The sequence below is a fragment of the Ascaphus truei genome, chromosome 15, assembly GCF_040206685.1.
Source record: "Ascaphus truei isolate aAscTru1 chromosome 15, aAscTru1.hap1, whole genome shotgun sequence".
Taxonomy (NCBI): Eukaryota; Metazoa; Chordata; class Amphibia; order Anura; family Ascaphidae; genus Ascaphus; species Ascaphus truei.
The window spans coordinates 14559575-14585890 of NC_134497.1; the positions used below are offsets into that span (position 1 = coordinate 14559575).

At 45.3% G+C, this 26316-nt stretch overlaps 2 protein-coding genes across 6 annotated transcripts in view; one reads left to right on the forward strand and one right to left on the reverse strand.

Moving 5' to 3' along the window:
- The window catches only part of FAM110A (family with sequence similarity 110 member A), a 190522-nt gene that overhangs the window by 79779 nt on the left and 84427 nt on the right, over positions 1–26316 (reverse strand). The window contains exons 1-2 of one of the 3 annotated variants that reach the window (XM_075571717.1): positions 13643–13908; positions 9506–9672 (exon numbers count right to left, since the gene is read on the reverse strand). The gene's annotated coding sequence lies outside the window, so the exon portion shown is untranslated. Of the gene's footprint in view, positions 1–1897; positions 2005–9505; positions 9673–13642; positions 13909–26316 lie in introns of those variants that run through there. The other 2 variants (XR_012788181.1, XM_075571716.1) reach the window with 2 other exon arrangements.
- Positions 2176–16395, forward strand: SLC52A3 (solute carrier family 52 member 3). 3 transcript variants are annotated; one of them, XM_075571714.1, is made up of 4 exons: positions 2176–2614; positions 7518–8751; positions 9946–10028; positions 16308–16395. In XM_075571714.1, the coding sequence occupies exons 2-4, from the start codon at positions 7706–7708 to the stop codon at positions 16316–16318; spliced, it is 1140 nt and encodes a 379-aa protein (XP_075427829.1). In that variant the 5' UTR covers positions 2176–2614; positions 7518–7705; the 3' UTR covers positions 16319–16395. The 3 variants fall into 3 exon arrangements, with proteins under 3 accessions (XP_075427829.1, XP_075427828.1, XP_075427827.1); XM_075571713.1 differs by lacking the exon at positions 16308–16395 and adding an exon at positions 13741–16298 and having other exon boundaries at positions 2179–2614; XM_075571712.1 differs by lacking the exon at positions 16308–16395 and adding an exon at positions 13741–16297 and having other exon boundaries at positions 2182–2614; positions 9905–10028.

A 26316-nucleotide genomic window follows, 5' to 3' on the forward strand; every position in this document is an offset into this window, starting at 1 on the left:
AGAAGAGTGTAAAGCTTTAAAAGTGAGGAGGAGAATTGAGTGTGAGATGCGGGATTTGATAGGAAGCCAGGAGAGGGATTTCAGGAGGGGAGACGCTGAGCCAGATTTCGGAAAGAGTAGAGTGATTATGGCAGCAGCGTTTAGGATAGATTGTAGGGGAGACAGGGGAGAGGCAGTTAGGCCGGACAGCAGGTTACAGTATTCGAGACGGGAGAGAATGAGGGTCTGTGTCAGAGTATTTGCTGTCAAGCAACAGAGGAAAGGGCGTATCTTGATAATATTGCAGAAGGAAAAATTACCATTTTTTGCTACCTTTTGAATGTGAGAGGAGAATGTGAGAGAGGAGTCGAGTGTGACCCCTAGGCAGCGTGCTTGGGCTACTGGGTGAATGATGGTAGTTCCAACAGTGATGTGGAAGGAGGTAGTAGGGAGAGGTTTGGGGGGAAGTATGAGGAGCTTTGTTTTAGCCATGTTGAGTTTAAGGCGATGGAGGGCCATCCAGGATGATATCGCAGAGAAACATTCAGAGACTTTGGTCTGTACAGCAGGTGTAAGGTCAGGGGTAGAAAAGTAAATTTGTGTGTCGTCAGCATAGAGGTGATATTTGAACCCAAGAGATGTGATTAGGTCACCTAGAGAGAGTGTGTACAGAGAAAAGAGAAGAGGTCCCAGGACAGAGCCCTGGGGTACCCCCACAGAGAGATCGATAGAGGATGAGGAGGTGTTTAGAAAAGAGACACTGAAATTATGATGGGAGAGGTAAGAGGAGATCCAGGATAGAGCTGTGTTATGAATGCCAAAGAGTATGGAGAATGTGAAGGAGAAGAGGGTGGTCCACAAATGCTGCAGAGAGGTCGAGTAATATGCGCAGAGTGCAATGACCTCTGTCTTTGGCAGCATGAAGGTCATTAGTTATTTTACTGAGGGCTGTTTCAGTGGAGTGAGCAGTGTGGAAGCCAGATTGTAGAGGGCCTAGGAGAGAATAGGTGTTGAGAAAATGGATCAAGAGAGAGAATACAAGACGTTCAATGAGTTTCGAGGCAAAAGGCAGGAGGGAGACAGGTCGATGGTTAGAAAGACAGGTAGGGTCAAGCTTGCTGTTTTTGAGAAATGGTATGACTGTTGCATGTTTGAAGGAAGAGGGAAAGGTACCAAAGTAGAGGGAGGAGTTAAAAATGTCTGTGAGCGTGGGAATTAGAGTAGGAGCAAGAGGTTTTAGAAGATGGGCGGGAATGGGGTCAAGAGGGCAGGTGGTACAGGGAGAAGACGAGATCAGCAACGACACATCGTCCTCTGTGACAGCGGATAAAGAGTCAAGGAAGGCAGGAGGAGAGCTAGGAAGCGGTGTAGGATGGGAGGAGGAAACAGAGGGGATGTTCTGACGTATGGATTCCACCTTTATCTTAAAATAGTTGGCAAAGTCCTGAGGTGAGATGGAGGAAGAAGAAGAGGCAGCTGAGGGTGGTTTGAGTAGAGAGGTAAAGACAGAGAAGAGTCGGCGTGGGTTAGACTTGTGCGTGTTCATTAGTGATGAAAAGTAGGTTTGTTTAGCCTGAGAGAGGGCAGAGTTGAAACAGGATAGCATAAATTTGTAGTGTAGAAAGTCTGCGAGAGTGAGATTTCCTCCAGAGGCGTTCAGAGGAACGAGTGGAGGAACGCAGCATACACGTGTGGGAATTTAGCCAGGGTTTGAGGTTCAAAGGGTGAGGACGGCAGAGAGAAAGTGGGGAATGTATATCAAGAGAGGAGGATAAGGCAGAGTTGTAGTTCCTGACCAGGTTGTCAGGGTCTGGAGCAGAACTGAGAGAGGAGAGGGAGGAGCGTAAAGAGGACTCAAAGGCTGGTAGGTTAATATATAATATTTACATGTGCTTCTTCTCAAACATACAATGAAGATTACATATTCTGGAAGGATAACTGCACACTTGTTTTAATCCACCACATCAGAATTTCCCCCAGAAATCTGTAACACAAGTCAGACTTAGACTGATTACCTCTCTTCCTCTGAAAAACAAATACGGTTTGAAATATGAACAACAGGATTCTGATATGATAGGGTCACAAAAAACATGAACTTTGATAGCAAGGGAGCAGATAAGATGCATTGAGTAAGCGGTATATCTGACAGAAGGAAAAGTTCTACTATCATTAGTAGGTTGTATACGCAGGTATAGAAAAGAGACCGAACGCTATTGGCCAAGGAATACAACTCCCGGAAACATGTTGTATTTCTTTTTAGCTGCTTCATACATGTCCGATACACACCTGAAAGGGTTACGCTGCTTTGTCTTTGGTGTATTATTTCCCTTTCCAGTCTGTGCTTTTGGATTAATGCCCAAACTGAATCCGCATTCTGCTCTATTTACTTTGGATAATAACCAAGTCTCAGGAACAGACGGAAGCAGGAAAGAAGAGACTGTTATATATGTAAAGTGTTATCCTAGCGAAGGCTGAACCAGAGGTGATAAAAAGATAAGAGGCGAACACGCAGGTGATCAAAGGCAGAAAACGAAGATTACAGAAAAGCTCATTATTCGCCCCGGAAGAGGTCCACCTCGCAAATCTTCTTTGGTTCACGTTCGCACAAAAGGATAATATTTGAAGTGAAACTCTGGTATGTATTTCTGCTTATTCCCTCTTATGGCAAAATTGGAGGACAGAAATAGTTCCTTAATTGCTGCACTAAGAAAGACACCCCTAATCGGGTTAAAAAATATCCTTTATTTAAACGTAATCAATAAATTTATAAGTGTTAGAGTAGACGTAATATAGTGGACCGAAATGATAAAAACAATTAAAACTTAGGAGAGGCTAGGTTGCTTCATTAAACGCTAAGGTAAAGCTATAAGAATCACCTTTTAATTAGTTAGTAATCATAGTCATACTATTGAATTGGCTGTGATCTGGTAGATTCAGTTTAATGAACTTGCGTAACTAAGATGAATAGTGGATCTGTGCGTAGTCTTATACACACCTTTTATTGATTCGTAATGTTGTGTATGTTTGTAGTGTTGCTCTATTGTGACAACTACAGGTACAAAGAATAGGAACAATCTTGTTAGCTGTACCTAGATTGTATAGTCTCCGCTACTGGGAACCTGGGGTATACCCGAGTCGATGTTCGGTCGGTAGCGCCTCCACCTGTACAGGATTCTATGGTGTGGAATAACCCCGCTACAGGACCCGCATACAATAAAACACACACTTATGTAAGATAACAGTTTTACTGAACATAAATAACCGAGGATATATATATATATACCACCAACCAGGCCACGCACGGCCGAACCCTCCAATGCTCTGCTCCCCCACCCAAGGTGTGTGTGACAGCGCTGCCCCACTATAGTATTTGAGTTGGTGCACTGATGCGTTGGGTACCTGCCGGGTGATGCACACCCGGGCGCGCTGATGCCACGATAGCTGGGATCCACGGATCCGATGCTGATACTGCGAAGCCTCCGCCTCTACGTTGGGTGGGTCCCTCGTGTCTTTATTAATGTAGGGCGATCCGTGTCCTGGACCACAGGCCGCAGCCACCGTGCGGCGTCTCCCTGTGTCCCTAACACTAATATTGCTAAGCAGGGCAGGGTCCCTATCTGGGGGCAAGTCCCTATCGCAGCCACAAACCATGTGGGAGTCGGGCCTAGCTGGAAAATAATAGGGGGTATCTGGCCTAGTGCAGATGCCACTGACATTTGCACATATAACTGACTCCTTCCTTGTCCCAGCTCCACTGCCCCTCTCCTAACTGTCCGCTCAAACTTCAGCACACCCAAAGTTCCAATCTCCCCTCAGGAGATTCTAGCAGCCCTATTGGCTGCACTGTGTCATGTGTTGTGCAGCCACTGGGGCTGCTGGAACCTTTGCATGCGCGAACCTTTTCTGCGCAAGCGCGCGCACAGACAAAATGGTGGCGCCCTTACCAGCTACCTGCCTGCAGCGGAGGTGAGGAGAGCTAAAGGAGGACCGGGCTACATCTATATCAACCTTTGACCCAGAGTGATATAATACCACAGGCATCAAACAAAACCTCCAGTAAATACATCCAGATATGTAGCTTCTATTGCATTGAACCTTGTAATCTGTTAGTATGAGGCAAATAAACTGGATAAAGCCAGGTCTATATGTTCTTTAATGATAGAACATTGTAGCCTGTATTGAACCCCTATGTAGCAGGGTATAGATCCTAGTCAGGGCCCCCGATGAAGCCTACCAGGTGAAACGTACGTAGGGTACGTCCAGCATCACTTCCTGGTGGCGCAGGCTAATCGGAGAGGCGGCTGCGATGAGAAGTCAGAGCCTTCATTCTTGGGAAGCACAACGCTCTGACTAGGATCTATACCAAGTGCTTTAGCAGTTTGAGCAATTAATTCTAAACTTTGATCTATATACACACACAGTATACTCTAATACTATCCAGGACCTGCTACATACAGTAGGGCTTCAATACAGGCTACAATGTTCTATAATTAAAGAACATATAGACCTGTCATTATCCAGTTTATTTGTCTCATACTAACAGAGTACAAGTTCAATACAATAGAACCTACATATCTGGATGTATATACTGGAGGGTTTGTTCACTCTGGGTCAAAGGTTGATACAGGCAGTCCTCAGTTATCTGACTGCGTTACTCAAAATGGCATTGGATAGCGAAACATCTTAAAGCGAAACACGCTTTCCCATAGGAACACTGTTTAAATGAAAGGTTCCGTTCCTGAAGGCATTTTTAACACTAAAATACACCTAATATTTTATGCAGGCAATAAGATACGCAGCACACACATAAATTATATAGTGTATGTACTGTATTATATATATAATATAACATCTACTATATATTTCTGAAAGCACTGTATGTCTGCGTCCCTAGCGGCAATGTCATTGGTCCCTTGGCCCGCCCGCCCCCGCACACCTCTCATTGGCCTGAGGCGGAGTGACGGGCCAAAGGACACACACAGGGACACACACACACACACACGAGTAGGGGGGGGTGTTACCTACATTAGCGGGGCTCACAGTGTTAGCAGCACCCGCGCGCACCTCCTCCTCTCCCCGTGTCTCCCGCGCTTTCACCCCGCCCCCCCCCTCCCCCGGCGCCGCTACAGTCAGCGACACACACACACACACACACACACACACACACACACACACAGCGGGACACACACACTATTATTACCCCTTCAGCGCCCCCCCCACCCAGTGTCAGCGGCCGTGCGAGACCCCCCTTCTATATCTCCCACCTCTCCCCCCCCACACATATACATGCCCCCCCCCGTCCCCGGCGCTACAACTCACCCCTTCCCCGGCGGGGGAACAGCCAGTGGCCAGGCAGCCTGCCTCGCGGCACAGAGTACCCAAGATGGCGGCGCCCGGGACACAGCGGGGGAGCGGCCACAACACGCTGCCTCCCGCCTCAGATCCATGTGGGACCTGCCGGATGGGTGAGTGAGCGGCCTTCACCTCCCCTCCCCCTTCCCACCGCCTCCCCCCCCTTCCCACCGCCCCCCCCCCTTCCCAAAGCCTCCCACCCCCTCCCACCCCCCTTCCCACCGCCTCCCCCTTCCCACCACCTCCCCCCTCCTCCCCCTTCCACCACCTCACCCCTCCTCCCCCTTCCCACCACCTCCCCCCTCCTCCCCCTTCCCACATCCCCCCTCCTCCCCCTTCCCACCACCTTCCCCCTCCTCCCCACCACATCCCCCCTTCTCCCCCTTCCCACCACCTCCCCCCTTCCCACCACCTCCCCCCTTCTCCCCCTTCCCACCACCTCCCCCCTTCCCACCACTTCTCCCCTTTACAACAAACAGTGCGCCTATTGTTCCACGATTTATAAATAATACTACCTATTACGCATTTACATCCCGGGCAACGCCGGGTCTCTCAGCTAGTAAATTATAATAATATAATATATTATATAGTGTAACGGATATTCTGACCTGCCTGACCCACCCAATCTCACATTGGCCCCTGTGGTCTAACCAGTCCCCATTACATTGTAGTGTCTGGTGGTGCACCTGTTGGCAACAGGACTCCTGAGTCTCCCGCATGATATTGTGTGGGGATTGCCAACCCAGACAGGCAGCTGAGGTAGTGTGCTTGAGTCCTACCTATATCCAGTGCAGCGCCTCCACCTCATCAGGATCTCTGCCTCCGCAAGGAGATGGTTCTGATGAGGAACTCCTTCTTGGTGGTGCCTTCCGTTGGAGAGTAACTTCACACTCACACAGTGGGGTTGTCTTTGAACAGGGCATCTTTATTGTTGCTTGGTGGTATGGGCCAGCTGCCCCTCACAGCTAGCAGCTTAGCCGCTCATTCCTTTGCTGCACTCCATTAGGAAGGTTCCTTCTCCTCTAATAGAGTTGCTCTCCATCTCTCCTCTCAAGGAGATTCACCAGCTTCTCTGTCTCTCTGCTCAGAGCTGCACAGACTCACAGCTCTCGCATCAGACCACTGCAACACTGTTGCAGACAGTCTCCTGAACAGTCAGAACACCAACATGACTCTCCTGAACAGTCAGAACACCAACTCAACTGAACTCCTAACTTTAGGCAGTGCTATGTCTTATATCACCTCCAGAAACAGACACCCTCTGTGTCACTTCCTTTGGGACATATGACACCTCACAGGGATGGAGGGCAAACCTCCATGATTGTTGCTGGCAATCCTGCATACTTACCAGGTTTACTGCCAGCATGAGAAAGAGATATGTACACCAATTTTACACATGGCTACATTGTATAATATAATATTATATAATATATATATATATGATATACACATAAACAACTTTGCAAAGCGTTCTAAGAGCGTTGGATAAGCTGTTTTGGCGTTGTAAAAATGAACATAGGTATGCATTCCATAGCGTTGGATAAGCCATTCGTTGTAAAGCGAAGCGTTGTAAAACGAGGACTGCCTGTATACTATACAATCTAGGTACAGCTAACAAGATTGTTCCTATTCTTTGTACCTGTAGTTGTCACAATAGAGCAACACTACAAACATATGCACCATTACTATATCAATAAAAGGTGTGTATAAGACTACGCACAGATCCACTATTCATCTTAGTTACGCAAGTTCATTAAGCTGAAACTACCAGATCACAGCCAATTCAATAGTATGACTATGATTACTAACTAATTAAACGGTGATTCTAATAGCTTTACCTTAGCGTTCTAATTAAGCCTCTCCTTTGATTGTTTTATCATTTCGGTCCACTATATTGCGTCTACTCTAACACTTATACATTTATTAATTACATTTAAATAATGGATACTTTTAACCCGATTAAGTGTGTCTTTCTTAGTGCAGCAATTAAGGAACTATTTCTGTCCTCCAATTTTGCCATAACACTTACTTCCTGCTAGCACCACCCCTCAAGTTACTTACGTGTTTGGAGTTTCCACATATTGCCCTCAATACTTTACCACACCTTCTTTGGCGTTTGAGCAGGGCACACACCCATCCCTCACAGGGAATCTCTAATGCTTATTTCCCTCTTATCCTCTTCTAAGGAAGTGATTGGAGATTCGACCGGCTGCAATCTCAGTAAGAGGTGGACAGGAAAGCTTCAGAATGATCTCCGGGCACAAGAGGGGATATCTATGTGTCATTTTTAAGAAAGCCACTGACTCTACACATGGACATTAAGAAGATCATTACAAATTGAGTTTCGGTAGATTTGGGAAATCCTTTTTCCAGTATGGCTTTTGCCCTTCACCTGCTGGCGTGCATGTTCGGAACTGGTGCTTGGGTGGCCGTTAATGGCCTCTGGGTGGAACTACCCCTCATTGTGAATGATCTTCCAGAGGGATGGTACTTACCCTCTTACATCACAATCTGCATCCAACTTGCTAACATTGGGCCTCTCTTTGTCACTCTGATGCACAGGTTCAAACCAGGGAGATTAAATGAAGTTGCTCTCATATACACCATTATCATTTTGGGAACTGTGGCTTGCTTTCTTCTGGCTTTTTTCTGGAGACACACAACTTGGGTAGCAGGAAAGCTCCATAGTACAGCATTCCTAGTCATCACCTTTTTTATATCTCTTGTGGATTGTACCTCATCGGTAACTTTCCTACCATTTATGATGCAACTGCCAGCCCAGTACATGACAACATATTTCATTGGCGAAGGGCTTAGTGGATTCATCCCAGGCTTGTTATCCTTGGCTCAAGGTGTGGGTATGGTGAGATGTGTAAATGTTACTCACAATGACAACACGACAGAAGACTTGGCTAATAACACAAGTGGCCAGCACCTTATAGAAACCCGATACCTTCCTGCTAGCTTTTCAGTTCAGGTGTTTTTTTTCCTCTTAAGTGCCATGATGGTTCTCTGCCTGGTGGCATTTATATTCCTCACGAGGATGTCCAGGAAGGACAGCTCCAACGCAGTCCTTCTTGAAAGCACGTACACCCTCAACTCCTTCACCACTACTGACAGCTTCAGCCATCCATGTAACACTGAATGTTCTGCAACAAAACAGCATGAAGGTGCCGCCACTCATAGATGCAGCGAAACACCACCTGAGTTGGAACCTACCAGTGTCAACTACTGTTTTGCTCACTATGCACTCATATATTTCCTTGTTGCCTGGGTTAATGCGCTTACCAATGGGGTCCTCCCTTCAATACAGACCTACTCATGCATGCCGTACGGTAACATGGCTTACCATCTTGCTACAGCGCTAGGCTCCATGGCTAACCCCGTTGCCTGTCTTATTGCCATGTTTGTACCTAGCAGGTAAGTGTCTTTATATTTCTGCAAGTCTTGAAGGTACATAGATTTTTCTTTCAAATACGAGTGAGAAAGAGAGTGATTGAGATTAAAAACCTTAAACAAATACAATTTTATAAGCATGTGCTTATAAGGGTTCCATGTAAAAAATGGATTTCAGGCAAAAGGTGACACATTGTGTTTCCATTTGCATGTCATTACCCAGAATCCCTTGCTACAGTGGAAGCACTGTATGCTAGGTGATAATGGTTGAAAGGCAGGATTGCAGACCTGTCTAAGACATGTGAATGTGCTCACAAGTGATATTCTTTACTGGCTATATGCTAACGGGGAAGGTTTTTTTGTCGCCCTTTTCACCCACCATAACTTAAATAATGTATATATATATATATATATATTTGTAGCAAGACTCACTGTCTCCAGCGCCGTGGTTGAAGAAGCAAAAGTCAGCAGCGCCGGAGACAGTGTTTGCTGCAATCGCGTTGCCGGTGGGGTCCCATACTTCCGAATGAGACCCCCGCAGCGTTTATTCACCCATGCTGTAAACGCGGGTAGTAGCGGCACCAAAGGCGGTTAGCTTAGCTACACCTGTACCTATATCATATCGGCTATTACTTTGGAGGACATCACAGTAATTGCGCCCCCCGCCTCGTTTTAGATTGGTGCCATCGTTCCGATCCCCCCGCTCTTCCCCACAACAATGAAGCCGATTGCTGGGGGGGAGAACGCGGGGGGGGGGGCTTCTGTAACTGCATCTTACCTTGTCCGGCAGCATCTCCTCCTTCAGTGTCCCTTTATCCATGGCGCGGCGATGTCAAACGGCGTCACGTTGTCATGGCACCCGCATCGTCTGAGGAGATGCCGCGCCATACCAGGTAAGAAGTCCCGCAAGAGAACACGCCGGCCCTGATATGACTGGAATAATGTCTGGGGGAGGGGAAAATTCATTATTCCTTAGGATTATAGCACATTTTTCATTAAAATATCACTGCATGTGTGTTTATAAGAATATAAATATATATAGATCTATCTATCTATTTATCTATACACATATATAATAAATATATATATATATATATATATATATATATACACATACATACATACAAAACAAATGCCCTTTGTTGCATTTTAAACATCATTCTCTCTGTGACTTTAGGTCCCTTCTTATCCTGTGTGTTTTATCATTGGTTGGGACAGGATTTGGGGCCTACAATATGGTGACAGCAACGATGAGCCCATGTCCTATTCTACAGCAAACAGACTGGGGTGTGGCTCTTATTGTAAGTATTTTTACAACCACGTTTGTTAGAAAATGCATATGGTGGCTACTTTCCACATAGTGCCTGAAATGGAGTGGAAATGCAGATTTAAAATACATATACTGTAATAATGTATATATAGATATATATATATATAGGCATTACAGTACACATTGACCCATTGGTAGCCCAAGTGGTCATCTAGTCATGGGTTTCCATAACTAGTTGACCACTAACGGATACAGAGGAGTTCATATTAAAATCTAAGTACACCAACTACCCCGCTTGCATACTTTAGTGACTAGTAAAGCATTGTCATGCAAAGTTTTACAAAGCCTTAAGGCAAACATGGGGCTAACCCCTAACCTCACCCCTATCCCCTGGGGGGGCCTAACCACCCTCCCATTGCAACTATCCCCATCATCCATCCTCCCTACAACCAACAAACCTACACCCCCCCCCCCCACCCCACTCATAACTAATGGCCAATAGTCCTATTTGCCAAATGGCTAACAGGACGTTTGGCCATTCAAAATACCAACAAAATACATGGCCTAGGGGCCTAGATTGTTACATTGGCAATCAATGCTGACCTGCTATAAAGTTACAGTACTTACCCCAGCCTGGATAAAGGCTGTGCTTAACTTCAGGGCGGAAGCAACCCCCAGAACCAATCCAATAAAGGGTTGATGCCCAACCATTAAAAAAAAAAAAAGGCATAAAAAGCAATTCAAAGGCCCACTGGCCACCCAAAAAAAAACAATAAATCCATGCATGAAGGGCAAAAACAAAAGAAGAAAAAAAACATAAAAATAACTCCAGGCCCGTTGGCTTATTTGTAACCAATGGCATCTGTCATCTTTAACGTGGGATCCTCAACTTTCCACAAAGCCCTCGATCCTCTGCTGCTTGGAGAGTCTTCATGTGCAAGTATTCATTTTACACTATCTTATTTTCTTCTCTTCTTTAAAGATGTCTTCTTTCTCCTACTGTAATCTTCGCCACTGGGTGTGGCCTGTACAGTTCAACTTCTGGGCCCGCGCAGGGGACCGGCCCTTCTGTAGTGGCCTGCGTCAGCCCTGAAGATCGGAAGTATCTAAGTGTAGAGATCACAAGACCTGTCATGGGATCATATGGAACATCAACCAATCAGGTTGGTCGATGTACCATGTGTTTCCCACGTTTTGTGATGACATCATTGATTTTGCCAACCAAAGGGAATCTTGGTTGGCAAAATCAATGATGTCATATTATAGGGCGGGAAGCACATGAAAATCCAACCATGGCTTGAATTTCCATGGCAGTCCCTCCCTTTAAGATGACAACCTGATTTCCCCCGATTGGCAAAATCAATGGTCTAATCAGAAAGCGTGGAAAACACATGGTACATCAACCAACCTGATTGGTTGATGTACCATGTGATCCTATGTCAAGTCTTTCGCGACGACCAAGGCCTGAGCCCTCGCAGAAGATTGGAAGTTACAGTAGAGGCCACATCCTGTGAAGATTACAGACGAGGAAAGTCGACATCTTTAAAAAAAGAGAAAATAAAAGGAAAACATACAGATGAAGACTCTTCAAGCAACAGAGGATTGAGGGCTTTGTGTGAAGTTGAGGATCCCACGTTGCAGACGACAGATAACTGGATTACAAATAGGCCATTGTCCCTTGATTATTGTCTTCGGGGGGGGGGGGGGGGGAGGGAGGAGGGTTGGGGAGTTCCGGCCCTAAACATGAGAATGGCATTCATCCAGGGTGGGGTAAATTTTACATAGATTTTTTTTAATTATGTAATGTATTTTTTTTATTATTTGTAATGTTTTTGTTTTTTTAATACATGTACTTTATTTATTTTTTTGAATGTCCAAAAGCCCCATTAGCCATTAGTTATGAGAGGATTTGGTTTGTTGGGGGCGGGGGTAGTTCGGTGATGTTGATAGTTGCCCCGGGAGGGTGGTTAGGTTCCCCAGGGGGTGGTAGGGATAAACGCCTTGTTTGCGGAAACTGGGGGGTGCAAGATTTTTTTTGGGGGGGGCCCAGCGCTCTTCCCCAAAGCATTTAAATTAAATGCCAGGGGACCGCAGAGGCCTCTGTAACTCTCTAATACCGTGACTCAGACAACATGCTGCCATGGCAACGCGGTGTCAAATGACGCCGCGGGGTGACGATGTCACATGACCCCACGGCATCATTTGACGTTCTAGAGAAGGTAAGGGGGAGCGCCAGCAATGGGGGAGAGCAGGCAGGGGGCGCAGGGCAAAAGGTTAGCGCACCCCTGCCTTAGCTGTTAGAAATGCATTGCGTAGCCACGGGTAGGTAGTGTCGTTTATTTGCCTGTGGTATACCATGGTAGCCACAGGCATCAAAGGGATTAATGTAATGTTTACTATAGGGCTCTGTAATAATTTATATTGCAGAACACTATGGTAGAAATATTAGCCGTGCTATCGCGATACTGAATTCATATCGCACCAGGGCCCATTATTACCGCAATCTTAATAAAACTGTGATAAGAAGTTATAACATTTTGTTTTTTTTGACGGGGGCGATATTACCGGTAACCCCTTTTTAACAGAGCTTGACAACTGTAGCCCACTGCTTCCCAACGCCAGCCCTCACCAACAGGACAGGTTTTAAGGATATCCCTGCTTCAGAACAGGCGGCTCCATCAGTGGTTCAGTCTTTTTGATTGAGTCACCTGTTCTAAAGCAGGGATACCTTAATACCATACCTGGCCTGTTGATGGGGTCTTCAGGGCTGGAGTTGGGACCGCTGCTCTAGGCCAATACATCTGTCCTAACATTCTAATCCCTGCTGAGTTGCTGCAGGTTACACTTAGTAAACTCTTCCTCTCATTCACATTCCTTGTCCTGTATCTGGATAATAGGGACTGTTGTTTAAACATGTCTTCTTGTTGTAAAACATGCAGACCTAAATCAGGTGGTATCTTGAATGATAATCAGTGTTATTGCCTTCGATTACATATATACAGGCATACCCCGCATTAACGTACGCAATGGGTCCAGAGCATGTACGTAAAGCAAAAATGTACTTAAAGTGAAGCACTACCTTTTTTCCATTTATCGATGCATGTACTGTACTGCAATCGTCATATACGTGCATAACTGATGTAAATAACGCATTTGTAACAGGCTCTATAGTCTCCCCGCTTGCGCACAGCTTCGGTACAGGTAGGGAGCTGGTATTGCTGTTTAGGACGTGCTAACAGGCGCATGCGTGAGCTGCCGTTTGCCTATTGGGCGATATATCCTAACTCGCGAGTGCACTTAAGTGAGTGTCCTTAAACCGGGGTATGCCTATATATATATATATATTTTTTTTTTTTTATTTAATTTATTATACTGTATATATATATATATATATGGGCTTATTCTGTTAGCTCTGTTAGTTCTTTACCATGCGTTCTGTATGGAAAGCCCCATTCAAGTCAATGGGAATTTCCATGCAGATCGCTCGGTATAGCGCTAACGGAGTTTACAGAATAAGCCCCATAGAATCTAGCCGATGCAGCTTAGCTACATGAATTGCATATTAGTAGCACCAGCACAAGCATCACAAGACGTGCCCTTGTTATTGCCTCATCTATGAATATAATATATATAATGGATATAAACCTTGCAGAGATTTTAATCGAGGGCACGGGGCTGTGTTGTGTAGAGACTCCTCCTCTCTGTTGAATATCCTGTTTCCTTGTTTTTGTTTTCATTGGCAGGTGATCTCGTGGGTTCTCTTCACTGGGACGCTCAGTTATGTGAAAGTAATGATTGGGGTGATACTGCGGAGCCAGAGTCACAGCGCCCTGCTGTGGTGTGGTGCAGTGGTGCAGCTGGGATCTATGATTGGGGCCCTGATCATGTTTCCATTGGTTAATGTGTATGGTTTCTTCAAATCTGCAGACTTCTGCAATACAGAGTGTCCGGGATGAAAACTGGGATTGTAGGGAACAGTCACTGTACCTTGTACATCATAATAATGTAGCTTATGCAAGTCACTGCATTGGCTTACCCATACCCGACAGCAGAGAAAGACCTAGAATTATATTGTGAAATTCTGGGGAACCCAAAACTCTCTTCCCCCCGTCTTTCTGTTCCCACCCCCCCCCCATCTTTCTCTTCCCCCCTGTCCCTCTTCCCCTCAGACTCCCTTCTCTTTTCGCCTCCCCCTCACACTCTCCTATTACCCTCCCCCTCGTTTCCTTTACCCTCCCCCCGTTTCCCTTACACTCCCCCCTCTCACACTCCACTCTTTCCCTCTCTTCCTAACTTACACTCCCCCCTCTCTCTCTCTATTCCCCTCCCTCCTCCAACACACGCACCACCCCCATCTTACCTTGGGGGCGTGGAGGCCTCCCATGCTGTGCCAGTCCGCAGATCCCTCACCCGGTCGCACAAAAGTTGGACCCGACTTCCAGCGCCGACCGAAGGAGGCAGGTGATTGCAGTGAATGCCCGGCTGCTGCTGGAGAGCCACCAGGTCGCCGTCACTGCCAGCGAGCCAACGCCACTGCCGGGGAGCTGCAAGGCCACCGCTGCTGCTGGGGAGCCGGGACAGTTCTCCCTACTCTCTCCCCCATTGGCTCTGGAACCCTATAGGGGTACCCGTGGCTAAAACCCTGTCAACTTCAAGACACTTGTGCTCACCTACAAGGCATAACATACATAACACCGCTCCTCTCTACATCTCTGACCTAATCACAGTTTACATTCTACTCTTGATGTACGCCTCTGCACCTCTCTTATTACTTCCCCTCACTCCCACCTCCAAGACTTTACCTGTGATGCACCCAAACTCTGGAATTCTCCACCACGCACACTCCCCTACCATACATATATGTAAAAGTTCCTTCAAGACCCACTTTTTCCAGGAGACCTATCCAACTATGTGATGTGTGAATACCCAACATTACAAACATGTAATTAGCACATACAAAATACAAGAGACACGTATACAGATAAATATTCGCTCTTGTACACGTCTTTAGGATTTGTATAATACATCTTGTCAGACACAAATGCTGTACCAATGGCCTCCGAACCATGACTTTCACGTCTGTGAATACTTACAAAAAAACGAGAATGTTTTCTAGAGTCAGGTATTGATAAATAAACCGTCTTTCTGTCTCATCTGGTATGTGTGTAATATTCTCATTAAGAAGCCTGCAGAACAGACGTTAACCCTCACAGGGCCGATAAGAGACATTTGCAATCCTCTGGAGAGGGGGACAGGCCGTCACAATACTAGGCGCACCTGAGACCTTCGCGGAAGTTGCCCTTTCATTGAAATGGGGTGAAGGAGAGACAATGGTAGAGCTGTGTCTGTACCTTGTACTTAATCAAAATATATGTGAGTGTCAGCTGCAGATCTGTTTATCAATTACAGTCAGTAGCCCAACAATATGCAGCGTTCCGACTCAATAATTAACCACTTCTCAGATTGCGGCCCTGAAAGCAGAGAGGACTTTCCGCAGGTAAACACGGCACAGACAACGTTTGTAACGAGCGATAACAACATGGTATAAATCCATGCAGAAGACCCATTCTTGGCCAGTGGTTTGTATCTCGTATGTAAGGAGCAGCCAAAAGCTTCTCTGCTTGAATGATCAGCACATGCACTACAGCTTGTAGACACTGTGGATCAGCCGAAACCTGCATGGGGTAGGAGGGCATTAACTCCAATCCCTGCTGCACCTTCCAGCATCTGAGCCAATACAAACACGGCTCACTTCTCCAATATCCTACAGTGACCGCAAATCACACACGCAGAACAAACCAACAAATTGTACCATTTTCTTTCGTTTACCGTTTGTAGATGGAGTAAGAAGTTGTCGCGTTAGGCTTGCAAGTATACAGAAAGTGAATCCCTGCGCTTCACCCATTGGGATAGCAATACATGGGGAAATAAATATACTGTACATAGTGCAAAATACATCTGTAAGACAAAGGAGACTTTTGGTTACATCCTTTGACCAAATAATGCCAAGACTGCAAAGCAACGTCAAGGTAAGTCTCAAGTATACAGCCAGATCAGCGAGTTCCTACACATACAGAACACACAGGTAACGGAAGGATAATATCAGGATAAAAAGAAGCATTTAGCCCCATGCGTCCCTTCCACCAGTCGCAGGGGACTTCTCCTTTCTTCTTTCCATTATGTTGGGCTCAGATAATGAACTCAAGGACAATAAAATGCTCATTTTGCTCCTTTGTAACTGTGCAGCAGGCTGCATTGACATGCAAAGTGCTGTCTGACGGTACACCCTTTCCTTCTCTTGGCCTGTCAGATGGATGGTGAATTGCAGCTGGTCAGGAGGGGCTGGCGCCACCTGGACATCGAAAGCTCTCACATGGGCTCCTGGTTCAGCCTGGAGGGGTGGACGGGCGATTGCTTTACCATCTGCTCACAGGCTGCTGCCCCTCACCACACCCCCCACCCCCTTTCAGCTGGAGGCAACAAGACAAGTGTCGGAGAAGTAAAACCCACTGGTGACCCCCCCCCCAACTCCACGCATGCCAACCTACCTGCACTCAAGAGGGTTTACTTAATCCTGTCCTGGTTTCGTAACGGGTCGTGTGTCCTGGAACTTACCTGTTGTGTTCTCCCGTTCACAGTTTGTCATAGGGGTGCGAAGATGGGAGTCAGAAACCAGTATTTTTTATTTTTTTTTATTAAACAAAACCTCCGTAAACTGCGTATAATCCGCAGTTAATGCAATTCCTTCCCCTGTCCAATATATACCAATTCTAATACTGACTTTATTTCATAGAGCGCTTTTCGCCCAATGGGACTCACAGCGCGTCACAATTACAGTACAGCACGCGGTACGCAGCACATAGGAATGTTACAGACAGTCCCTGCGCAGATGAGCTTACAATCTATGATTTTGGTGCCACAGGCACAGGGTGATTAAGTGACTCGCCCAAGGTCACAAGGAGCTGACACCGAGAATTGAACCTGGCTCCCCGGCTTCAAACAGTGTTTTGACAAAGTCAGCAAGCGGTAAAGTCTAAAGACCATTCAAAGTTGGTGGAACTATATACAGGCAGTCCTCGGTTATCCAACGGAATCCGTTCTGGAAGTAGCGCTGGATAGTGAAACCGTTGTAAAGCGAGTCCCATGTTAATCAGTGGCGGTGAGCGTCGGATAACGTATTCAGGCGTCGGATAACGCATTCCGGCGTCGAAAAACAGCCCGTAGGGAGGCATTGTAAAGCGTTGGATATGCCACTCGTTGTAAAGTGAAACGTTGGATAACGAGGACTACCTGCATACATTACCAATGAGCAGCCCTATCGAATGTGCAACGTGTTTACAGTGTTAACCATTTCCCACAATATGGCGGATTTTTAATGACATTTTTTGTAATGATGAACTAAGAAATAAGAAAAGGGTAAACACAGTTAATGAATTGCTGGATTTAATGCAGCACTGACGCCCAGGAACTGGTTTTGTAGGTAAGGACGGCACCACTCCGAACACCCAACGTATCATTGTTCTGCGCTGAGCGAGCTCGCCAGAAAGTATGCAACCTGCTGACACTGCAGACAATGTGAATAATTACTGTATTCTTTATCTGACTTAACAGAACTGTAGTTGGGACCTCTGCAGTACAAGAGATGAGTAAAAGGATTAAGCAAAACAGCTGTCTGTGGGTAGGTTTTCTGGCCATGCACTTCTTTAACCCAGGCTGTGCTGAAAAGCTGTGAAATGGGGCTGCCATAAGCTTACAGGGTTCTATGTTATAATGGGTTAGAAGCTAAAGGTGACACTGTGTGCTCATTTGCATGTCATTTCCCCAGAATCCCTGGCTGAGGTGGAAGCACTGTTTGCTAAGAGATAATGGGGAACGGCAGGGTCGCAGACCTGTCTGAGACGTAAATACGCTCACGCCTGATATTTTTATTCGCTGCGCACTGTACAGCGGAGGGTCTTTGCCCCCTTTTTTCTTTACCCACCATAACTTATGTGTGGTCATAAATGGGATATTGTAAGAAGGGATTGATTTTGGTCACACCATGTGTAGTCATAAATTAACAAATGAAACAGCAGCCAAAAGGTTGATCTAACAAATATTATAATGTGCGCAGAAAAATTCAGCGCTGGTCTGTTTTTATACGCAACACATTTTATTTGTCATATATAAATTTGGGTCCGCTGTTTCATTTCATGGAGTAGCTAATTGTTCACACACTTGCTGGAAAAGCAAAAGTCACCGAATAAGACCCAGGAAATACATGTCCTGCGTGGAATGGGTCCCCCCTTTTGTAATGCATTGATAATTACCTGCTGCTCCTTTATACAGCTGATCTTTTTTTTGCGTGTCAGGTTGCAAACAATTGTTGATCTTTCCATGACATATTTATTAGACAACATATATATTGGGGTTTTCCTAAACAATCCCCATGGTCTGCACCCAGTGTCAAAGACAGTGGTGCAGACCAGGGGAGCTCAACTCCTGTCCTCAAGACCCCCCACACCCCCTGCCCCCCAACAGGTTTGGAGGATATCCCAGCTTCAGCACAGGTGGCTCAATCAGTGGCTCAGCCTTTGACTGAGCCACGTGTGCTGGAGCTGCGATATCCTTAAAACCTGACCTGGTGGGGTGGGGTCTTGAGGACAGGAGTTGAGCTGGTGTAGACAGTGTTATTTAGCTCTCGCAGGTCCTCCTGACAGAGATTTCTTACTATGCCTGCACTCCGCTCCAGTTTGGCAGTACAATGGTCGCGCTGGCTACGCACACAAAGGAAATAATATACGGCGGGGGGACGTATAATAATATAAACCCGCGTGACGATGCTCTCCTTCCACGTGGGAGGCTCGCCTCTGAACAAAAGATTCCGTGTAAGAGATCAGCTCGTCCTTCCTACACTTGACACCTCAAAGCTTTCAGTTCAGGGAAATCCACAAGGTGGTCAATGGAACCTGCTACTGAGACTTCCCTTCACGTTGGTTAGCAGGTTTGTCATTGTTTGATCAAAGGATGTAACCAAAAGTCTCCTTTGTCTTATAGATTTAGTTTGCACTATGTATATTTATTTCCCCATTTATTGCTATCCCAATGGGAGAAGCGAAGGGATTCACTTTCTGTTTTTTTCACATATGTATGGCCAATCCTTTCCCCAGCAGCGTGCTCCCTACACGGAGAAGCGCGGTGAATATATATTTGTTTTACCTTTTTTGTTGGGTCAATGGAATGTAAACCATACCCCCCCCCCCCCCACCCCACAAGCACGACACTTCCATGTGATATACAGAGCACAATAACTCCCAACAATACTGCAAGAAGACAAGCAGTTCCATCAAGTGATCACATTTCCGGAGGGTTTAGCTAGGACAAACTAACAGTGCATTGGAGCTAGATGCTGTTGTAAAGATGTCACACGGACACTTTATTTTAAAGTTAACGTGGCTTTAGTGGTTTTAAGATGTCTTTTATGCAGTTTCTGCAGTTATTCAGGACCTCCTGTGAAACGAGACATGTGGTAGATCCTTCACGGGATCTCAGGAATTCCATTAACACGATCCAAGGTTTAGGTTGCTGTGCTATTGATCTCTGATCATTTGGTAAGCAATTCTCTGGCGACTGCTCAGAGAGAGTAAGTCCTGGGTGTAAAAAAGAAATCAATCCCTTCTTACAATATCCCATTCACTGCTGTCACCAGACGGTATGGTGTTATCCCAGAAGACATTGGGAAAATCTCATTTTGCGAAATTATAAAAAAAAAAAAAAAAGTATTTTTGTTTTTCTTCCCATACACCCTAGCAGTTATTATATTTTCTTTCAGCTGTCAACGTCATCCATTCACTCAGTTACCTAATCCTAAACGTCGCAGTTTCTGTTGAGCAAATACCTCAACAAAACGTGTAACCTTCAATTGTTTTTGTGGCGCACACCTTGCGTCTCTCAAACACGGATCCCTTTCCTATGCCGAATTTTCCAAGATACATTTTTACTGATTTACCAATGTTGCCATTTCTGAGAAGTTTTCGGGGAGAATGTATGTATGTATGTGTGTATGTATGTGTGTATGTATGTATGTATGTATGTATGTATGTATGTATGTATGTATGCGTGTATGTATGTATGTCTGCGTATATGCATGCAAGTGTGTATGTATGTATATCTTTCTTTATGCAGCGCCCACAGCTGTCTAAGTCGGCGCTTTGAGAGACAATACCGTGCAAGGAATTATAACACAATACCTGCAACAAACAAAATCTGACCATAGGAAAGGAAATCCCCTGCCCCGGAGAGCTTACAATCTAAGTGGTATGATGGGAGACTTGCAGAGACAGCAGGTGAGCGAATAAGTGCAGTAGATGGCAGTGCTTGGCCACAATGGTTGGTAGGAGCGACTGTGGGTGTGGGACAGTAGCCAGGCTATTGTTTAATTGCATCCTGAAATAATATTGGATTCACTTCACAGGGTAACACTACACACACAAAAAAAATCAGATAGAGGAGACCTGCGACCTCCATCTTCCCTGAACTCTCTGGGGGGCTGTCTGGTGCAAACAGATGGATACAGGCAGCACATGGGGTGAGGAGTGTGAGACAAAAAAAAGGGAGGAAAATGAGAGGATGAACGAATGGCCCATGTCTCTCTGATATCATCACAAAGGGAGCCCTGTGCTTGGGCACTGAATGGCTTTTTCACATCATACTCCTTATCAGGTCGAACAGACCCAGAGCTGAAGCTGCCTGCTCTTGCACCCAATGATTTCCCCATTCACAGGCACACAAAGGCCAGTTGGCTTGTAAAGTGTTGAGATTAATTGCCCAATAACCAGAAATGGTGATTCAGGCTGCATAGACAGCTTTGCCCCGAGGGTGAGAAGAGGGAGGGGGCCCGACGAAGGGGGGGATACCATAATGAAGTGTGCAAAAGTTAATTTGATCCTTGACTCGTTGTTTGTTGAAGGGGCAAACAATGTAGTCGCTTCTCATCAGTATAATTGAGAGGGTTACGCTCTGTGCTCTGTGTATGTAATATGATTACATTTTAGAGCAATACCACAATGTAAAATAGGATAGTACCAGTAACTATGTGTATCTGATGTGTGTGGCTCATTCCCAGTGTGACGGCACATAACATAGCTTGTGATATTAATAGGGCTGACATGAATATTCTTCATACACTGTACAATACAGTAGCCCAAAAGGCACCTTTATGTATGAATGTATGTCTTTATTTATATAGCGCCATTAATGTATACAGCGCTTCACTCCAGTAATACACGTGACAATCATATTAGATAACAAATAATACATAAAAGGGTAGAAGCTCTTCAGACATAAAAGTAACATTTAGGAAAAGGAGTCCCTGCTCCGAAGAGCTTACAATCTAATTTATCATTCCCCTTAGAAGATGGAGCTATAGGGACACTGAATCTCGGTGCTAATCTCTGCAGACCAGCCATGTAAATGGATGCAGCGCTAGTGCAAAGTACAGCAGCATTGTTGGAAACATATTCTGCTATTAACAATATATTATACTGTAGACAGTGGGGTTTTTTACTGGTTTATAAGGATGAGATTATTTTCCAGCTGCTCAGACTTGCATTAACAATACTGCATGTTACCTGATGATGTGAAGAATAAAGTCAAAATTGAAATGTCACCGCTTGGTGACCGACAGACGAGGGTATTTTTTTTTTTAAATTCTCAGTTGCGGCTCCGAAACAAAAAAAAAAAGCAGCGCGTGTATTTTTTGGGGGAAATAAAAAATTAAAAAAAAAACCTGAAAGAGACAATGGTGTCCTTTTTGGTTAAGAAATGTGAAGCTGGGGAATCATTACAGGGTATCCAGCTGCTTCCACACAACGGATAAATACTTTAAACTCCCTGGGCGCCAGCGTTTCCATTCCCTTTTGATCATGGTTAAAGATATGGAGCTGCGGTCACCAACACACAGAGTCAGCTGGTGACTTTAAACATGAAATCAACATAATAAAATATGTCCCGAGTCAGACACAGAGGCACAGTTGGTGCCATTTTTTTTAGGTCTCCCAGCTGCAAACCGGTTTGGAACACGGCACCTGATTTATCAAAGCTTTGGGACTGATTGCTTTCAAAAAGCAGGAGCACCATTTGTGCCGCAATAACTGCCCCAGTGTGTACAACAAGCAGGAGACCTTACGTAAAAATGCTTACTTCACTCAGGCTTATTAATTTGCCTCCGCATTATAAGTTATGGGGGATATAAAAGTGACAAAAACCCTTCACTGTACAGCAAACAACAAAAAAACACCCCTTGTGAGCACATTCACATCCCAGACAGGTCTGCAGCCATGTTTTTCACCGTTATCTCTTAGCATAAAGAGCTTCAACTGCAGATAGGGATTCTGGGAAATGACATGCAAATAAGCAGGGTCACCTTTCATGTGCACTTTAACATGGGACCCCTATGAGCTTGTGCCTGCCATATTTCAGTTTTGTAGCAGAGCCTGGGTTAAAGAAGTGCAGAGCCAGTAACCCTACTCACAGACAGCTGCCTCTATTTTACAGAATAATGCATCCACAGATAAATAGAGAAGACTATTAAGTAGTCAAACCCCCTATCCCGTTCATCAATGTATGTCAGTTCTACACCCTGATTATGAACTGCTGAGCTCCACTTTACAAAGACATACATTCTCTCTGCCTGCTGCTTCAGCACCAGGTCTCATCAGTCTGCACTAAAACATCATCATTCTGACTCGGATAAAAGAAGGCACCTGCTAGTACTGTAAGAAGTGCAGGGCCAGGGGTGGGGGGGAAGACCACTCCCGTCCTCCCCCCTCACCCCCCGAAGTAGTGGGACCCCATACCACTACTCCTACTTTACTCCACATCCAGCTGCAGAACATCGTCGGCGTATTTTACACTCCCCGGCTTCGGATGTAGTTCCAGCCACACTCCTTTTCATGGTGGGTCCTGGTTTAACCACCGTCCTTCTCTTCTTCTCTTGCTACATTAGGAGCGTGTATCCTTTGGTTGGCCCTGTGCTGGATTGTGTTCCTGGGTCAGCGGAGATGGGACAGGTGCAGTGCTTGCAGGGGCTATGCACGCCTGGTCTCCACCGTGCTTTCATTTCATGCTTGTAAGGGAAATAAAGCACAGTCTGTAATGAAGCCATTTGTCACCGGCCCCCAGGAGATAGGGAGTGTTGCACTTGGAATCAATACAATGTGAGTAAATCACAGGGCCCTGCATTTTGTCTCTGCACCAAAAAATCAACAGTTTTAACTCTGGTGCTTCTAAAAACAAATTGATCATCTAGAAACGTACACTTGCCATGTACCGTCTACAAGCTGCCGTGGAAAATGTGAAGTCTGCGTATTCTGTGTCACTGAACCACAAACTGGTTGGCTTCAGATACTTTAATATCCGCATGATCCGTGCCAAATGAAGACATGCCCGGGTGGTAGGAGGCGCCAGACTTCTCATATGTGCTTATTACTCTCACAGTTTCTCCAACGGTGAGAAAATACCATCGTTTTCTGTGCCAAGGATACAGATCCACAGGTTTTGGGCTCACCTGGCAAGTTGACTAACTACAGAATACATGCTGTCTCTATTGTACAGATAGAGATCTTCAGTTCGCTTGTGTTATAAGAAAGTGTCTTTTTTCAGTTGGACTGCATGACCATTTATCAGCGGGTAATATATTTCTCTTGTCTGAGCTGTATTTATCTTCAAGCCCATCTTCCCCTTGCCTCTACAATAAAAAGGTTACTGACTCTCTTCCGCTTAGACATGTTTCTCCTGTAACAGGGAATGATGCTTCAGTTGAACTGGGAAATCGAATGGCTAAATGCAGAAATGGAATGGAAAGGGCTTGTAATTCTGTACTTACTGGGGGAAAAGTCAGTTCTGTTCTGTTATCTGTGCTGCATGGGACCAGGTTTAGCTTACACATGCTGCGAGACAGGTGACAAAGTGGCTCTTTGCCAGTGAGAACAGCCGCTGCCTGCTCCTCTACACACTAAAACATAAGCCTCCAATATAAATGCAAATTGAATGAGATCCCCAGATGCATCAAGCGAACTGCAGCTCCAGCACCGAGAAGTATCAAAGCGAGAAGAAGACAGATACAGGTGTAGCTAAGAGAGAGGCAAGGATGGAAGGAAAAGGACTGAAATAGGCATATATTTTTTATTTTTTTTCCAATTACAGCACAGATATAAACACAGGAAAATCTGAAGAGGGGAAAATGATACTGTAAATAACAAGTAGGGGGAGTGGAAGACAAATAACACCTCTTTAAGTGCAGCACTCTAGGACCAAGAGGTTGTCTAAGTCTGTACAGAGGCTCACTACTCTCCACAGCCGCCACCTCACCGTTCAACGACTCTCTCATCCTCCAGTGCCAAAAGCTCTTATCTACATGCCTTGGAGACGTCTTCCCTATGCTGAAGAGCTCAGCTCAATTCAAATGAACGGAACTCAAGTCTTCTCCAAAAAGGGGAGAGAGGGTTTTACAACGTATTGAATAAAGTTCTATGCAGCTTATTTTATATCCGTGGAAATGGCTGGCCGGGCAGTTTTCGGGCGAAATTCCCTATTGAAGTCAATCAGACGCTGTTGGCTCTAGAATAGGCCCCATATTCCCCAGTGGTTCACTCATAGTAAGGACTTTCTAACTTGGGTCCCAATGACTCTCTCCCTGTCTGCAGCCATTTTGATCCATCGCCTCCTGGATCTCCAGTGCTTACAAGATCAGGAATATGTTTAGGGATTGAGCTCCAAAACCTCTTCATCTATTATCGACTATGGGGACATAGTATACGGCACGGCACCCCAAACCCACCTTAGCAAACTTGACACCTTCTACAATGCAATATGTCATTTTGTTCTACAATGCAACTACAACACACACCAGCTAAGTTCATCTTTCCTGTCTTGTCTTCAAATTCTCTGGGCAAGCTACCCCAGACGACAGAGAAGCCCAATGCTACATCCAACATGACAGAAATACACAGTAAAATACTTATATATTCTCTTGAAATAGGGTCATTTAGTTTAACCCTTTGGCCAAAGCGTTGTAAGCTTGCAAGCCACGACAAGGCAGGCACCCGTTCGCAAGGCCTAACACTACCAGATAAAATACTAATATACCTCTATTAGGATTAAAATTCTCATTTACATCTATTAGGAGGGAAAAAGACCACAGTGGGTCTATATCCAGCAGATTTAAAGGACTTGCAAACTAGGGAAGTGGGGAGGGGCGGGCTTAAAGCCTGGGAAGGAGGAGCCACTAACCTCCAACAGCTGAGAATGGGTTAACAAAACACAGAACCCCAGCAAGCTCTTTTTGGGAACCCCTGAGTCCCCACAAAATATATATATGCATGTGTGTCAAAATGGAGTGCTATTATCGACAATGGGGACATAGTATACGGCACGGCTCCCCAAACCCACCTTAGCAAACTTGACACCTTCTACAATGCAATATGTCATTTTGTTCTACATTGTAACTACAACACACACCAGAAAAGTTCATAATTCCTGTCTTGTCTTCAAATTCTTTCTGGGCAAGCTACCCGCCTATCTGAACAAGCTCCTCACCCCTACCACACGCAGCACTTATCTGAGATTTGACTCCAAAAGACTGTTCATGGTCCTAAGGTTCAGCAAAGTATCCGGCAGCTCCTCCTTCTCTTACCGTGCACCCCAAAACTGGAACAGTCTACCGGAGACTCTCACATCCGCCCCCAGTCTAAATTCTTTCATAACTAAAGCGGTCTCACATTTTAATCTGGTCTGTAACTGTTACATACGTCTAAAATATATATTATCTCTAACTGTGCATGCTATGTCTTGTATATAATGTATACCCTGTTCACTTACGTAACTGTATTTGTTACCATGTATTATTTGTCATCATAAATCTATGCCCAGGACATACTTGAAAACAAGAGGTAACTCTCAGTGTATTCTTCTTGGTAAAACATTTTATAAATAAATAAAATAAATAAATCTCAATGTCTGTAAATCCACATAGTTCCAACCAAACAACAATCCAGATGCTTCTCTCCATTAGTCATTGTCCTATATGGTGCCAATAGTCTGGTATTGTTTAGTAAACATAAGGTTGCCACATTGAAGTTTTTATAATACGGGGCGCCAACATCCAATATGAAAGTGTAACGGCACAATCAGCGATGAATGATTTGCAAATGCTGCAAGCTGAATGGGATTGCACGGTTGACCATTACACTCTTTGGTTTTTATCATCTCTGCGCTTGGGCGGGCGGGGAAAGACACGCGCTGAGCTAACAAATAGCGGTAGGAGAAAAAGTAACGCCTAT